The sequence below is a fragment of the Aulonocara stuartgranti genome, assembly GCF_965226115.1.
Source record: "Aulonocara stuartgranti genome assembly, chromosome: 15".
In the NCBI taxonomy this organism is placed as follows: Eukaryota; Metazoa; Chordata; class Actinopteri; order Cichliformes; family Cichlidae; genus Aulonocara; species Aulonocara stuartgranti.
Window position 1 is genome coordinate 25343415 of NC_138951.1, and position 15409 is coordinate 25358823.

The 15409-nt window shown below is 42.4% G+C and overlaps 1 protein-coding gene and 1 long non-coding RNA gene across 2 annotated transcripts; both read right to left on the reverse strand.

Annotated features, from left to right (window-relative positions):
* Positions 1 to 1484: 1484 nt before the first annotated feature.
* Positions 1485 to 4063, reverse strand: LOC309689639. The gene is made up of 3 exons (XR_014271477.1): positions 3244 to 4063; positions 2952 to 3023; positions 1485 to 2413 (listed from the first exon to the last, which is right to left on the reverse strand). It is a non-coding gene; the product is annotated as an uncharacterized lncRNA (long non-coding RNA).
* A 505-nt stretch (positions 4064 to 4568) lies between these two features.
* hey2 (hes-related family bHLH transcription factor with YRPW motif 2) lies at positions 4569 to 14169 on the reverse strand. The gene is made up of 5 exons (XM_082507069.1): positions 13611 to 14169; positions 11198 to 11276; positions 11030 to 11113; positions 9543 to 9624; positions 4569 to 6509 (listed from the first exon to the last, which is right to left on the reverse strand). Exons 1-5 carry the CDS (start codon positions 13694 to 13696, stop codon positions 5872 to 5874), a joined length of 969 nt encoding a protein of 322 aa, XP_082363195.1. The 5' UTR covers positions 13697 to 14169; the 3' UTR covers positions 4569 to 5871.
* Positions 14170 to 15409: the final 1240 nt, after the last annotated feature.

Consider the following 15409-nt stretch of genomic DNA (forward strand, 5'->3'; position numbering starts at 1 on the left):
CCAGAATCAGAACTAGATGATAGTAGCACTAAAAATCATCATAGACCTGCACTACACTTATTTTTTAATTCTACCAAAGTCCACTATTTAGATTCAGAAAAGTTTATATAATTATTTAGCCTTGTTGTGTAAACAAGCCTGCATAACTTAATAAATGTAGAATTTGAAAAGTAACAAATGGTATTTAAAAAGTTACACTAGGTACGAGATACATGTTCTGATGAGTTTTGGCAAACAACCGTTTGACTAACATGTGTGTCTCGCCTGCTCTCTCTCCCTCTCTGTTCCTCTCTCTCCCTCTTTGTGCTGACAATCAAGCCAAACATCAACATCATCAAACATACAGTGGAAACCAGATATTTACACACTCTTCAGATAAAAACACAAACACTTTTTTAATTGTAACATCAAATCAGACTAAATGTTTATTTTTTTTAGATTGATAAATATAAAAACATATTTGTTAACTTTAAGAGTAAAGAGAGAAACTATCTGTATTTCTTAATTGCAAATGGCACCAAATTGTATTCAAAACTGAGCCACACTTATGGAGCTCCACAGTTCTGTTCCTGGTGTTTTGGTTGACATCTCTTGATTTTCCCATGTCACAGAAACAGGCTCTGTGTTTTGCCTTATATGCATCCACAGCTGTGCCACCAATTTACTCACATGGACTCTACGAACCTATCAGAAGCTTCTTCAGCTCAGAATGGAATCGTCTGCAGTTTTCTTATTAATTAACAATAAACTTAGTGTATATGTACTCCTAAATTTGATGAAAGTGATAAAAAATAGACAGCTCTGTCTCTCTTTATTCTGACATTTAACTAATTCAAAAGATCTTTCAATATTTATTTATCCAAAACAAGTTTACTCTAAATTGGTGTTTACCAAAAAAAAAGGTTTTTATGTTTTTCCCTAAAGTGTATGTAAATATCTGGTTTCAACTGTGAATATACTGCTGTGTATTGAAGTTCCTCTTGTTTTGCATAGAAATATACTGAACAACATACAAAGCATAATATATAAATTTTATATATTATGCTTTGTATGTTTTGTATGCTTTGTAACACGTATGCTTTTTTTTGTATGCTTTGTATGCTTTGTATGTTGTTCAGTAATCATTTTCCTCGTGTTATCCTGAATCTCACTGCATTCATGTTAAAGTTCATTTTCCGTGTCCTCCTATGTGTTACACTGAAACACACAAAAGTGATACAAAGTGACATAAAACGACGTCTGGATGACACGAAATGACAAATTTCATGTGGATTCTGGTTTGTGTTTCCTGCTCTTATTTTGAAGTGCACAGGCACAGAGGAGTCCAGTGTTTACCCTTCTTTCAGCTCTGCTTTGGTCTCCCCCACCTGCTCTCTGCAGGACTACATGCTGCAGCAGACGATGCTGAGGGTCAAAGATCCGGCTCGCTCACTGGACTTCTACACTCGAATCCTGGGAATGATGTAATTCCTCAGTCTGATCCCAAACTTCTCCCGTGCTGCTCTGCCTTCACCTTCTACTCCCTGGGTTACGAGGACAAGGCGGACACCCCGGCAGATGTCAAGGAGAGGACAGTGTGGACATTTTCCCGCAGAGCCACCCTGGAGCTCACGCAGTACGTATGGAAACAACCAGTTCAACAGTTAAACTCGATATGAGTATTATTTATAATAAATAATATTCCTCCACCTGTCAGTAACTGGGGCACGGAGTCTGATGCAGATCTGTCGTACCACAACGGGAACAATGAGCCGTGAGGATTTGGTGAGAACTTGTTTGTTCAACGTTCAGACCGTTTCGTTTGCTTCTCAATGCTTGACTTGTTGTGGTTGTCACTGCTGTCCCGCTTCCACGCAGGTCACATCGGCATTGCTGTTCCTGATGTTTACGCTGCCTGCAAGTTATTTGAAGAGCAAGGAGTGAGGTTTGTCAAGAAACCAGAGACAGGTGAGTTTTTCAGTCAGCGGTCCAGCCTCAAAACACCACCATAGTGAAGCCAAACTCCACTGTTCATCAATCAGCCCCTACCTGTCCTGCAGGTGGCCTTTCATTAACTGATTTTTTTAAAACTGAAAAAGCTTTTGAGCCTCTGTGACTGGTGATTAGATTAAACATTGTGAAGTTTGAAAAAGTAAAAAAATCTTCCTCAGTCTTGAAGAACCTCGTCTGCGCTCTGCTGCTGACACATCTGTACCAGCAGGGGGCGCACAGACACAGCTGGTCAGGTCGCCTGTTTGAGTTGAGGCCTGTACTTTGCAAGGAGTGGATGGAAGTCAGCTTCTATCCTTGAACTTCACTGATGACAGTCTGTTTCTGCTGTCGCAGGTAGAAGGAAGGGTCTGGCCTTTGTTCAGGATCGAGATCTTAAGTCCAAACAACACGTTCTCCCTCATGTCGTCTTAGAGTCGCATCACTGAAACAGAGGAGGACTGTACGTTATGAACGTTATGTCATGTTAACAGTAAAGGATATAATAAAGTAATGTGGCACATTTACGCTTTAAATGGATAAAAGCACAGATGGTCAAACCTGCTCACTGTTTGTGCTGTTTTTTTCATTATTCCAGATGTGCAGCACTTCGCTGAACAGCTGTTTTTAAATGTGCCATAGAAATAAACTCACTTGACTTTGAGTGTTTCTATGTCATGCTGCTTTCTACTTGAATTCCACTATATGTTGGGTGTAACTGTCATACTTTTTACTTCATGACATTTATTTGAAATGGTATGTAGTAAGAGTGATATACATATATTAAGCTGTGTTTTTTCATGTCAGACATCTGTATGAGTGCACAGAGCTGCACGCACATAGACATCCTGCTTACTGTATTTATTTCTGATCAAATTACTTGTTTTTGCACAAATTCAGTTTTCAGAATTATGTTTGCAGCACACACTGTCTGTATATAAAAGATGGAAGATTTCCTGCTCTGAAAAATAAGGCTGAAGCACCTTAAACCTGTGTTCTTTGTCTTGGCCAGCAGAGGGCGACTCCTGCGTCAGCAAACAGGTCTCAGCTCTGATCTGAGGGAGGGTTTAAAGATGGTAGACGGAGACCATGTTCAGCTTGAGACTTCCGAAACTGTCACTGTGTATTTTATACAGTTATCAGTACTTTTACTTGTAATGGAGTATTTTTATTGTGAGGTATTTGCACTTTTAACTGAAGTCAAACAGCCGAGCAGTAAATGGAATCTGATGAATTTAAGAGATGAAAATGTGTCATCAGTTTGTAAGTACTCACTACAGTGCCCAGCTCACGTCCTCCTCGCTGTAATCCGTCCTCTCCCTCTGTGAGGATATAAAGCATGAATCATGTCACCTAATTTACTGCCGCTTGATTCAAAGCCGCGTCGCAGCGTGAGAACCATGTCGGCTGACCGGAGCAGATTTACGGCCCGCAGCGTCGTTCCCAGGGCTGTCGGCCTTTAATCCTCCACTGAGCTGGAAGTGACACTGTTTTGTGCTCTGGGAGGATTTACCGGCTGTAACGGCGATTGAGCCACAAGACGAAGGCAAAGACAAGTGTGTGTGTGTGTGTGCGTGCATGTGTGTACAGTGTGGTTGGTCACACATGCCATCATACTGAGGTAAAAACGTTTGCCTTGTGGTGGACGACCTGCTGTTTTGTCCAGCCCTGAGGAAGATCACGTGACCTGACTGAATAGGTGAAGTCAGCTCACCTGGTCTCACACATGTAAAAGCTCCTCCCCCCTCACTGTAGTGTTGTCTCTGCAAGATAGTCTGTCTCATTTTTGTGCGTCTTTGTATTCATGTCACTTTGTCTCAGGATTGTTTTGTTACGGTCCTTTCCTCGTGTCTTTCTGGTTTCTCTGAACTTTTTCATCTCATGTTGTGAAAGGAGTAATTTTCTCTTTGTTTTTGGTTACCATCATTTTGTGACTCCTGGTAGAAGTGTTGTTTTTGTCGTTGCATTTTTCTGTCATTTTGCTGTTTTTCTGGTGTATATTTGCAGCTCTGTCTCTTTGTACTTTGCCCTTTATGGCCAATTTTTTTGATTTGTTTCTGGAATTTTTAAAGCGTCTTTTTGTATTGTTTTTGCTACTTTCTGGTCATTTTATAGTCATTGTGTCTTTTTGTGGTCATTTTCTTTTGTCTTTGTGCCTTTTTCTGTCAAATAACTAAGGATATTATTTCTCTCATGGTAGCTTACGTGTTTGTCATTGTGTCTATTTAAGGACATTTTTCTGTTACTTTTTTACATTTTGTGATCGTTTTTAATTTTGTCTGGTCTTTTTATTGTCAGTAAGTCTCTTTATGGTTCAGTGAAACACAATGATGAAACATGCATGTAATTGCCACCTCATTACTGTGGTAATTATGACGTTATGAGGTGGCATTTACATTGTGAGAGATCTCATGCCTTACCTGAGATCTCTCTCTGAACACTAACCCTCAGTAACTGCTGAGAGTTGTTTCTTATTTTTTTGTTAAAAAATAGTCATAAACTCTTTACTGCAAACACATTTCTGAATATTCTGTCCACCATATTAACACACATGATGGTGGAAAAATATCGGAGACGCTTGTCAGTACACAAAAAAACACCTTTTATGAAGCAGAAAAATCATTTTACAGACTTCAACGCTGCCTGACACGTCAGAGTCAAAAACAGCGGCAGAGCTGCTGTTTCGGGTTGCAGTAGAGCAACAGGTAAAGAGCCCGGTTCACAATTTAATTATAGATATAAAAAAAATAAATAAGTAAAATAAGAAAAAGACGTCACGACTCGAGCTTTCACTACAGCAGCAATCTGTTTAGTCGTCTTTATTTGTACAAGGCACACAAGGTTCAGTGACAGTTCACCTTTAACCTTTAAAGAAGATTTCATATAATCAAATAGCAATATTATTTATTTAATATTGAGCTTTCTGAAGTCTGCTGGGGAACACTTTTCTGTCACTTCATAGATTCTCCATCAAAACGATCAAATACGACAGAAGTCTGTTTGTGTTAGTCAGGTTAAACGTGAACGTGAGTTTGTGTCAGGTTTGCTTTAAAAGACGCTGGTGTGCTGGAGTCTGTGGTTAATCACCTGTAGATGGAGCTTCATACCTGTGTGGACAGATTTCTTTAACACCATCAAACTGCAGCTGAGAGAGTCAAAGAGTCAAACTCAAGCGTCCCGGCTGGGTGCACAGTAAGCTGGTGGTGCGGCTTGGTTATGTGTCCCTCACGCTGACAGCCGTTTTTCAGCGTACAGGGTTTCTGCTGTGAAGGGCTGTATTTTAAATACAGGAAGCAGAAGTAGAAACACCAACCACAGCCTGCTGGCTGTTAAACCTGACACATGAGACCAGTGCCTACCCCGGCCCTGCTGCCCCCTGATGTGGACCGCACAGCAGGTGCATCAAAGTGAAAAAACACCTGGTGTGTGGCGGTGCAATGGGATGTGATAAGCAGCATTACCTGGCGTCTTGTCGGTAGCTTCTCAGTTTTAAAAACTGGAACAATAAGCTAGTTTTTAACAAACAGGAGGAAACTGGGCATCTGTTGGGACCTATTTTCAGTGGCAGACTCATTCACATCTCACCTTTTAGTGAGCATTTGGGCAAGTAGCATTGTATATGTGGGGTTGAGGTAAATTAGTAATAAACAATATTTAACCTGACTTATCTCGGTTAAACAACAAAGTTTTTGTGAGTTTGAAGCAGCTGAAACATGAAAACTATGCTCAGAGGAGACAAACCACACGTTCCTGTTCTGAATCGAGCCAGTGTGTGAAAGCAGCAGGTGGAAGTCAGTCACAAACATCCCCAAGAAGTTAATAACGAGATGCTAACACCAGCCGTGGAGCTCAAACATTTCCAGGCTGTTAAACTGTCAGCAGAGGTTAGTGAGCAGCACACAGTCAGAAAGCTCCGACCTCGGTTCCCCACGGCCTGTAGGGTTTACCGCTGCTGCTGTGTGGAGTCTGCGAGGAAGAGGAGACGGGGGGACTGGCAGCAGAGGAGGTGAAGGAGGAGTGAGGGAGGATGGGAATGCCTCCGTGGAGGGCGATGGGAAACGACGCTGAGAGGGAAAGCAGGGAGGCGGAGAGAGGGGTGGGGGTGCAGGGGAGCAAGAGGGATGAGGAAGAGGAGGAAGAAGGCGAGGAGGAGGTGGAGTCTGCATGGGAAGAAAAGGAGGAGGAGACAACACCGCGCTGGGAGCCTCCGCCCCCTCCAACGTCTGGAGAAACCAGCCCGCTAAGTCTGTAGGGCAAAGGACGAAAGGCGGCCAAAGCAGCCGCCCAATGGTGCGGGTGGTGGAACGGGTGAGGCAGGGGGTGGGGCTGCTGGGGGTGGTGTGACGAATGGGAGGCAGTTGTAAGGGCGGCGGCGTCACGCTGGGAGGCACAGGAGGCAAGGTGGGAGAGAAGACGGGAGCGCAGTGGGTCGCCGGAGTCGAGCCCCTCCACAGCGCTCAGGTAGCGGGAAACCTCAGTCACGCACTCCCTGAAGCCCAGAGACAGGAAGTCCAGGGCGAGAGCGTGGGCGTCGAAATAACCTGCAGGCAGAAAAGGGTGGGGTTAACATCATGGAGGGAGGCGGGGCTTAAAATCAGATTCTAAATCAAATTGAAAAATTATGAGGGCAGCCAGTCATTACAAACTCCACCAGAAACACAAACGTCACCAGAAACACTAAACAGGTTTCCCTCAGTCACTTTGGGGTGACGGGGTGTTGGTTTAAGCTCAGCTGTGGGAGGACAGGTGAGCACAGGTGAAGCTGAAGGTTCAGGGTTCAGTGTCTGATCAGTCTCCTATTTATGCACCATGCTGGGATCTATGCAATGTAGCAGTAGTGCACCTGTAAACTGGTTTGTTAATTGGCCAGTAAAATTAGAATAATAATTTTTTTTAAAAGAGTAGAAGACAACAAAGAAGAGTCGATCACCTGAGCAGGTGATGCAAACACTGTGCCTGTGTGTCATGTTGGGACACACAGAGCAGTGCTGACATCAGTTACACATTAAAATGTCTATGAAATAAAAGTCTGCTCATGTCTTCATCGAGCATGTATGTGACCGCACAGAATAACCCCCCCGCACAATCACAACCTCCAACCACAACAGACATATTTTGTTTTCAAAATCCCGTGCGGTTCATTTCATACCTCAAACATTTAGTAAACAATTAAACAAATAAAAGTAAACTGCAAGAAATTACAGGTAGCAATAAAATAAACTACTGACTCTTTTACGCCTCGTCCACACCTACACAGGTATTTTTGAAAACGCAGCCGTTTCTATGCGTTTGGCCCTTTCGTCCACACGCAAACAGCGTTTCGAATCACCGAAAACTGAGACTTTTTTAAAACTCCTGTCAGGTTGGAGATTTTTGCGTTTAACTGTGGACCAGGAATACGGAGTTCGTCACGCAACGTCAAAGGTATGTGCCCGTTTTCACGTCACGCTGTGCGCCACGTTATTGTTTACATGAGACGAATTTCTACAATGGCGGATAGAGATAAAATACTGTTACTGTTACTCTGACTATCTGCAATTTTTACACGCTTACATATACACACGCAGTTACTGTCCCTCTATTTAGAGAGGCAGAGGCGTCATGGTGTAATTATTTTATGTGTAGTTGTTTTTTTTCCTGTGTAATAATATTAAACATCGCTATCAATACATTTTTTTTAAAATGCCTCTCTGTGCAAAAACATAAACAGCTGTGGGATACTGTTTGTCTGTGATTTGAACCGGGGGAACAAATTGTGGCAGGATCACCCTAATATTATTTGTATCCCACTGTAACTTTACTGTTTAAAGAGCTGACATCTCCAAAATGACAGGAGTAGTTAGTCATTATAAGAAGTGTTTGTGAACTAAAATTCCACAATGTGGGATACTGTTTGTCCCTCTTTGGGAACCTCTGGATCTGGGGTGTCAAACTCCAGGCCTCGAGGGCTGGTGTCCTGCAGGTTTTAGATCTCACCCTGGGTCAACACACCTGAATCAAATGATTAGTTCATTACCAGGCCTTTGGAGAACTTCAAGACATGTTGAGGAGGTAATTTAGCCATTTAAATCAGCTGGACGTGTCTAAAACCTGCAGGACACCAGCCCTCGAGGCCTGGAGTTCAACACCTGTGCTCTGGATTAACCAATAATCTGAGCTTTCGTGTTCTTCTCTGTCTCGGTCCTCTGTTTCCATTCTCTTTGGAGTCTAATGATGATGTTAAGGTTGTCAGTCCTGTTTTTCTGTCACTGTCTCTGTGTTCACTGCGGGTCTTCTTGTGTCTGTTTCAGTTTCCTTTGGTTATTTCTTGTTCATGTCTTGTGTTACCTTTGCTCCCGTGTGTGTGTGTGACTGCTTTTACTTTTGTCTTGTTGCACTGCTGCTGGATGTTCAGGCTAGTGTGTATAAATAGTCCTTCCCCTGTATTCCCTGCCATGCTCCCTCTTTTTGTTTGACTTTTCCACCTCATTCTTTCTTATTTATTGATTTATTTGTAGACGTCTTTATGCCTGAGCTGTATTTTGTTTCTTTGTTTTTGCAGTAATTCAGGAAAATAAGTCTCATCTTCTATTTACCTTGGCTTTTCTTCAGGAGCGGACTGGAAGGTAACTGGCTGCAGGCACTTTCCAAAATCAGCGCTGCACACTTTTAAGCATGCAGTACAGCAGAGATGCCTAAATTTCTTTAAAAAAATGTTGACCATGGAGGAAGGCATGATCCCTTCAGATGTAACATAAAAAGTACTGTGCATAAGTTTTGCGTTTACTGTGGCTTGGTTCATTTATGTTTGTCTGAAGCTCTGAGGAGCATTAAAACAAAAGTGGCCTGAGTCTGAATCCCAGAAACCCGACACGTTCTTTTTGTGACGCATCTCATTACTGAAAAGGTCTGCAGTGGAGTGAAGATCGGAAGTGATGTAAGCCTGTGGAGTGACAATATTCAACACTTTCAAGTGACGCTCAGCTTCACTGTGCGTGACAAACGGCCGTCATTGCTTCCCAAACACTTCCAGAGAAACGTTTGCACTAAGATTTCAGTTTGTGAGAGCCAGACGTACTCTCAGCTCCGTCTCTGCTGCTGTAAACCCAAACAAATGCTGCACAGACCGCCTGTGAACGCAGCCAACACTGCCCGCCCCCCACCTCCACCAATCCGCTTTATGAAAGCAAACAGCGCTGCTCAGGGTCAAGTACTACTTTTATCCCTGCAGCGTTTTCCCATGGACTCACCACCGCCCTCTCTCTCTCTCTCTCTCTCAATAACACACACACACACACACACACACACACACACACACACACACACACACACACAGTCCTGTTTGTATCACTTCAGAGGACATCACACTGACGTACATTCAGTCACTTTCTGCCTACTTAACTTAGAATATTCCAAAACCTGACTGTGCATCACTTCCACACTGACGACCTCCCAGTACATACCCAAACTCTGTTTTTATGCGAGGTCAGCAGAACAAAATCCAAACCCTGATCAGTCATGGCCTAGCTACCAATCAGCTGTTGTTACCATAGCGTAGAAAATCATATTGTGGTAGTATGGAGTAATGTGGGTACCTTTTCCTCCTGTGGCCTGCAGCATCTTCAGGTGATCCACAGTCATCTGGAGGATTTCTGCCTTCTCCAGTTTAGCTGAACTCTGACAGAGAGGGACGACAGATAACAGTTCACACCGATTCCAGTAAAACATCCTCTTTTGAGGGTGACTCCAAACCAGGCCTGCGGGTTGATCCACTTTCACCAAGTACTGAAGTTTTACATGAAATAAAAACCATGTTTGCAGCACACTTGGAGTGAGTTTATTGCAGCTGTCCATGCACAAAAGCTTCTGATCAAAAGTCCGATTAAAATGTAACTGCTAAGCAAAGAAAACTCATGTAATGCATCATCTGTAAAATCTTCCACTTGGAGCGTAACATCCAAGTGATTAATGCTTAGTAATCTAAAAATACAAACTGCTGTAGATTATATCTGTGTTTTTGTAAAATCCATTCTGCTATTCCTGCGATAGTTTAATGCACTGAGCAACAATTTGTAAACAAGCCCACATGCACGCTGCGATAAATGTTTTCAAGACAACTACGCTGATTATTTCAGGTTTCTTCTCGCATGTACGTGAAACTCCTCACTGCCTACTTCACCTGTCTAGTGTTTAGTTTTAGACCTCATGATTTATTAATCCATCTGTCTGCTACTTCTAAGGTCAAATCTTGAAATTTCCCATATAAGAAAACATTTCTTTGCAGATGACACTCAAATGTATTTTGGAGTGGAGTGGAAGCGCTGCACAGACACGTGGCTGTGTCTCAATTCAGGGACTGCATCCTTTGGAGGCCGCATTTGAAGGCTGATTTCGTCAAAGCGACGTGACAAAGGATGTCCCTATTAGAAGGCTGCTCCAAATTAGGCTGACAAATGCGTCCTTCATTTCCCCGAATTTGAAAGATGGGTCGATGTATCCTTAGTGGCCCAACCTATCCCAGGATTCATAGTGTGGCCCAGCCATTTCCAGTTTCCAACAATGGCGGCAGCTACTTAGTTGTAATATTACTCTTATTACTCTTTTCAATACCAGTATTTTCATAATGATATAAAATTCTTGTCAAATGCGGCAATGGTGGAGGAGCGCAGCTAAAGAGTTTGAAATATTGCTCTTTCTGGGTCACAATATAAAGTTTTAACATATTTTCAGGCGAGAAAGTAGGTGTGTAAACTTCAAATATCTGCTCGGTTTATCAAGACATCACATATCGCCAAAAGTGCTCTGTCGTTTTCGGAGAAGTCTGTTACCCGCCAACTTGATAGCTGACTGGGTGATGAAGGCTCACTAGAGCCCGGCAAGAACAGCAAACTCCCGGCACATCGTTTTCAGACCCCGCGTGGTCTTTCACTACTCAGGTTAAACATGATATATAAGTCACTTAGATAACTTAAAAATGTTATTGTTTGGATTTTTTTTGGTTTTTATTTGGTTTATACAGCCCCTGAATTGAGACACACCCACTGAGCACGCAGCAGGTAAACAGGAGACTGTCGGTCGGTACCTGTTTCTCAAATGCTGTTGGGACAAGTCTCCGTAACTCCGACAGGCTGTTATTGATTCTGTCTCTGCGTCTCTTCTCGATAATCTTAAGAAAAAATATTAAAATCAGTTGAAATCATCACCGTTGGATACTCCTGTACACATCCGCTGACAGAAACAGTGACCTTACCCCTCTGCGTTTCTTCCTCGCCATCACTTGCGTCGTCGTGGTTGGAGAGCCACATCTTACCAAAGATTCTTTCATGTGTCTGTGGAAAATAAACGAACTGTGGAATTTGGTTTTCTCAGACCTTTTCAGGCATGCTCAGAAGAAGAAAAGAAGCCCATGATGCACACAAGAAATTTTTTATGAATAACTAAAAATAAAAAGTTCGATTTTATTAAAATAATGTCAGGAAATCATCAGTGACCCCCCCCCCCCCTCTCTCACACACACACACACACACACACACATAAATTATCACCTCAGTCTCTCTGCATAATTTTCCTGGTGGTGCACAAAGATCCCTGCATTGTCTCTGTGCCCCGCCAGGGGGACCCGCCCCAGAGTTTGAGCACCGCTGTGTCGACATAAACATGTGAACACCGGGACTGCAAAGTTTATTCCTCTGCTTATTTATGAGAGATGAAGGTTAGAGAGAGAAGAGTAAACGCTGCAAAAATCCGTGTGACAGATTTTTTATATTTATTTATATTTCATCATGTGTTTGTCTTCATTTCTTATCTCTAACCCATCATCCACTCACTCCTCTGCAGATCACCCCACTTAGTGTAGAATATTAATAACACTGCATGCTTGGATAAAATATAGTAGATTTTATTAGACTAAACTTCCCAATTTTATATTAACATATAATAAACGAGCACCGCATACTTCTTACAGAAGACATTTACTACACAGCAAAATCTCCAGTGTTAAATTAACACTGGAGAGTGTCTATATGGGTCCACTCCTCTGAGTGTTAAATACAACACTGTTGAGTGTTAAATTATGTTTATTAAATGTTTAAAAGTAACCTAGTGAGTTTTGAAGATTAACAAAGACTAACACTGAGCAGTGCTGGTTTTCTAACACTGGAATATTTCTAACATTTTGAGTTATTTTCCAGTGTTAGAAAACCAGCACTGCTCAGTGTTAGTCTTTGTTAATCTTCAAAACTCACTAGGTTACTTTAAACATATAACACTGTCAAAAGTGTTAATTTAACACTCAACAGTGTTGTATTTAACACTCAGAGGTGTGGACCCATATAGACACTCTCTAGTGTTAATTTAACACTGGAGATTTTGCTGTGTAGAGTGTAAGTCTGAGGTATTTAACTTCACTGTTTCCATTTCATGCTTTGTTCGTTTCACCACCTTTAAGATATTAATACTGCGACAATTAAATTTAAATAACGACAAAGATTGTTCAGTTTTACAGAAATAGTCTTGTAACAATTTTGTAACACATTTAATAAAATGTATGCCGTGATTTCTTTATACAGTGGTCTTTGAACTGTTCCGGTGAAAAAGCAGCTCCTTTAAACTCTGCAAATTACTACACAAGATTTCGGAGAGACGAAGCTGGTTTTGATTTCCTTTCCTCTCATCTTCTTCTGACACCGAAGGTTTATCAGGCGATCCTTCGAATGGGGAGTAACCCTTAACTTGGGAACCGCTCAACTAAACTGATCGTATTAAAAGCAGATAAAAGCAGCTGATTACACGCTGATGGATTTCTATTAAATGCATGCATTTGACTGCACCAGTTCACTTTAAAGGTATTTATAAGGGTGTATTTAGAATCTGCAGTACCTTTATTTTACTGAAGTATTTGAGCATTTCACCAACAGTGAACATAGAATAGAATAGAATAGAATAGAATAGAATAGAATAGCCCGTTATTTCCATTATACATGTACAACGAAATTGTGGGTGCTCCACTCCAGCTGTGCAGGAATAAAGTAAAATATAAATAGTAGAACATGTGGAATAAACCGAGCCCTTTAAATTCACTTTTAAATTCAGAAATACAAAACTGAACAAAACCAAAACAAACAAACCATGAAAAGTAATTTGGAGGGAAAATTAGCTGAAAGTAAAATTTTATTGTTTTGAACTTTTTCCAGCTTTGAGCGGATTTTAAGGTTCAGTGACGTCACCCGGTAAAAACGAGCGCAGTTTTCATCATGTTTATTCTCCTTTGCCTTTTCTTTCAGGAATAATTAAAAGCTTGTGCTCATCTCGGTTTTTAGGAGATCTGCTGAATTAGCAAACGTTTTTGTTTGACTCATTTTTGAAGCACAAAGTCCCTGTATTTACATGTCTTATTTATGTTCCTTTTTTGTCTCATTCACTGGAAAATCTGATTAGAAATGAAAGGTTTGCCAATAATCTTTTGTGACATTTTATGAACCGCTAAAATTCCTCACATTTATTTTTAGGGCGATTAATGTTTGTTTAGACACATCAGTAATAAAGAGCTCCGTGAGCGTCAACATTTAGGTTGAAACGATGTGAAATATAAAGACATAAGCTAAACGAACTGCGATGTTTTCATTTCTGTCATAAGAAAAAGAGAAACGTGTGTGAAATCTCACCCCGGATAAATGTTCTCGCTGCCCACGTCGATGGTCTCCTCTACCTCGCTCTCCGCGGAGCTGCTGTCCTCGCACGGCCGCTTCATAGCGCGTTGTTGGCGCGGAAATGTGGCCGTCTGTCCCGGGAGGAGACGCGAAGGTTTCAAAGACTTCTTTTATTCCTGCGAATTTGCTGACCGGAGATCAGACCGGAGTGAATGAATGATCGAAACCCGGTGGGTCCTGATGATCTGGTGTTAATGTGCCCTAAGAGCGTGTGCGGTTAATCCACGGGGTCAGGTTCCTGAGACAAAAAACGTTTTCTCCAAATAAAAGTCACGTTAGTTTCACAGGGTTCCGGTTTCTCTCAGCGGTGCGTGTCCGGCCAGAAGTCCGGGACAGGTGGCCTGGATGTCGGCTGCAGACTGGACTGTTGACCGGTGAGTCCTTCTCCTCCTTCTCCTGCTTCTCCTCCTCCTCCTCTGCCGCTGGAGCTTTCCCACGAAGCCTGGGAATCACACACACACACACACACACACACACACACACACACACACACACACACTGTGAGGTGCGTCTGGTTCGGAGGCAGTACGCACGTACACGAGCGTGCGCATGCGTGCATGTATGGGAACGAGGCCATCAGAAAACAACGATTATATCAGGCAGCAGGTCTGAGAGTGACTGCTGCACCGCAAACCTGAGGTCCTCTGAAGCTCTGAGGTCCTTTTATTTCCAGCAGCTCACCCCACTGATGCTTTATTCCATAGTATAAAATACTTTTAAAAAAGTTTATAAAGTACTTTTCTCGTCTTACTGACTGCTCAGAGCACTTTAGCAAGAGGCTGATAGAGCAGAAGGCTGAAATGGCATCATGAAGGTTTTGGGTACATTCAGCTTCAGCCCACTGGAGGCAGGAGGTCAGTGAAGGTGGTGACCAAGCGTCCTCAGGCACGTCTTAACAGTGAAAACCTGCAGCTTGAGCGTTGGTCTCTGTGGTGTGATGGAATTAGAGATACATCAAATATTTTGGTCCAAATATCTTTTTTTTCCCTCAAAACAATAATAACATTTTCTTTAACACTCCATTTAACTCTAACACTCCATCCTAGAAGGACATTGGAGAGATGGTCAGGAAGCTGAATGTGGTCAGTAGGAAAAACGACATGAACTTGGAAGCGTTGGCCGGATTTGTGCAGGATGAAAGAGACTGATGCACAGACATCAGCGGTTACCATCGTGCAGTAAAGAGGGGTGAGTTGTATCTCAAGACACAGTAAGATGTTGGACCTCAGCTTGACATAAATGCTAGGAGAGATGAGCACGAAACACCCACAGTCAGCTGACGGACATGAAGCAGAGAGGGCCAAACGTCCTGACCGAGAGAAGTCACTCACCAAATCGTTACTTCAAGTTCTTGTCTGTGAGTCTGAACTGTGTTTTGTGTATGTGATGTTACTTTGCTTTTGCGCCCCAGGGCAGCTGTGGCTACAATGTAGCTTGCCATCACCAGTGTGTGAATGTGTGTGTGAATGGGTGAATGACTGAATGTAGTGTGAAGCGCTTTGGGGTCCTTAGGGACTAGAAAAGCGCTATACAAATGCAGGCCATTTACCATTTATTGATTTTTACACCAGATTCAATCTTCACTTTAAAATGAGGCTCTGACCCACTGGACCTGCATCCACCAATCCTTTGCTGCCATGCCGGAAAGATGCTTTAGCCAGAAACATTACGTATGACATGTCAGAAAAAGGCTAGTGTGTGTGTGTGTGTGTGTGTGTCTGGTCTCTCTCACACGATGATTGGGTTTCAGTGAA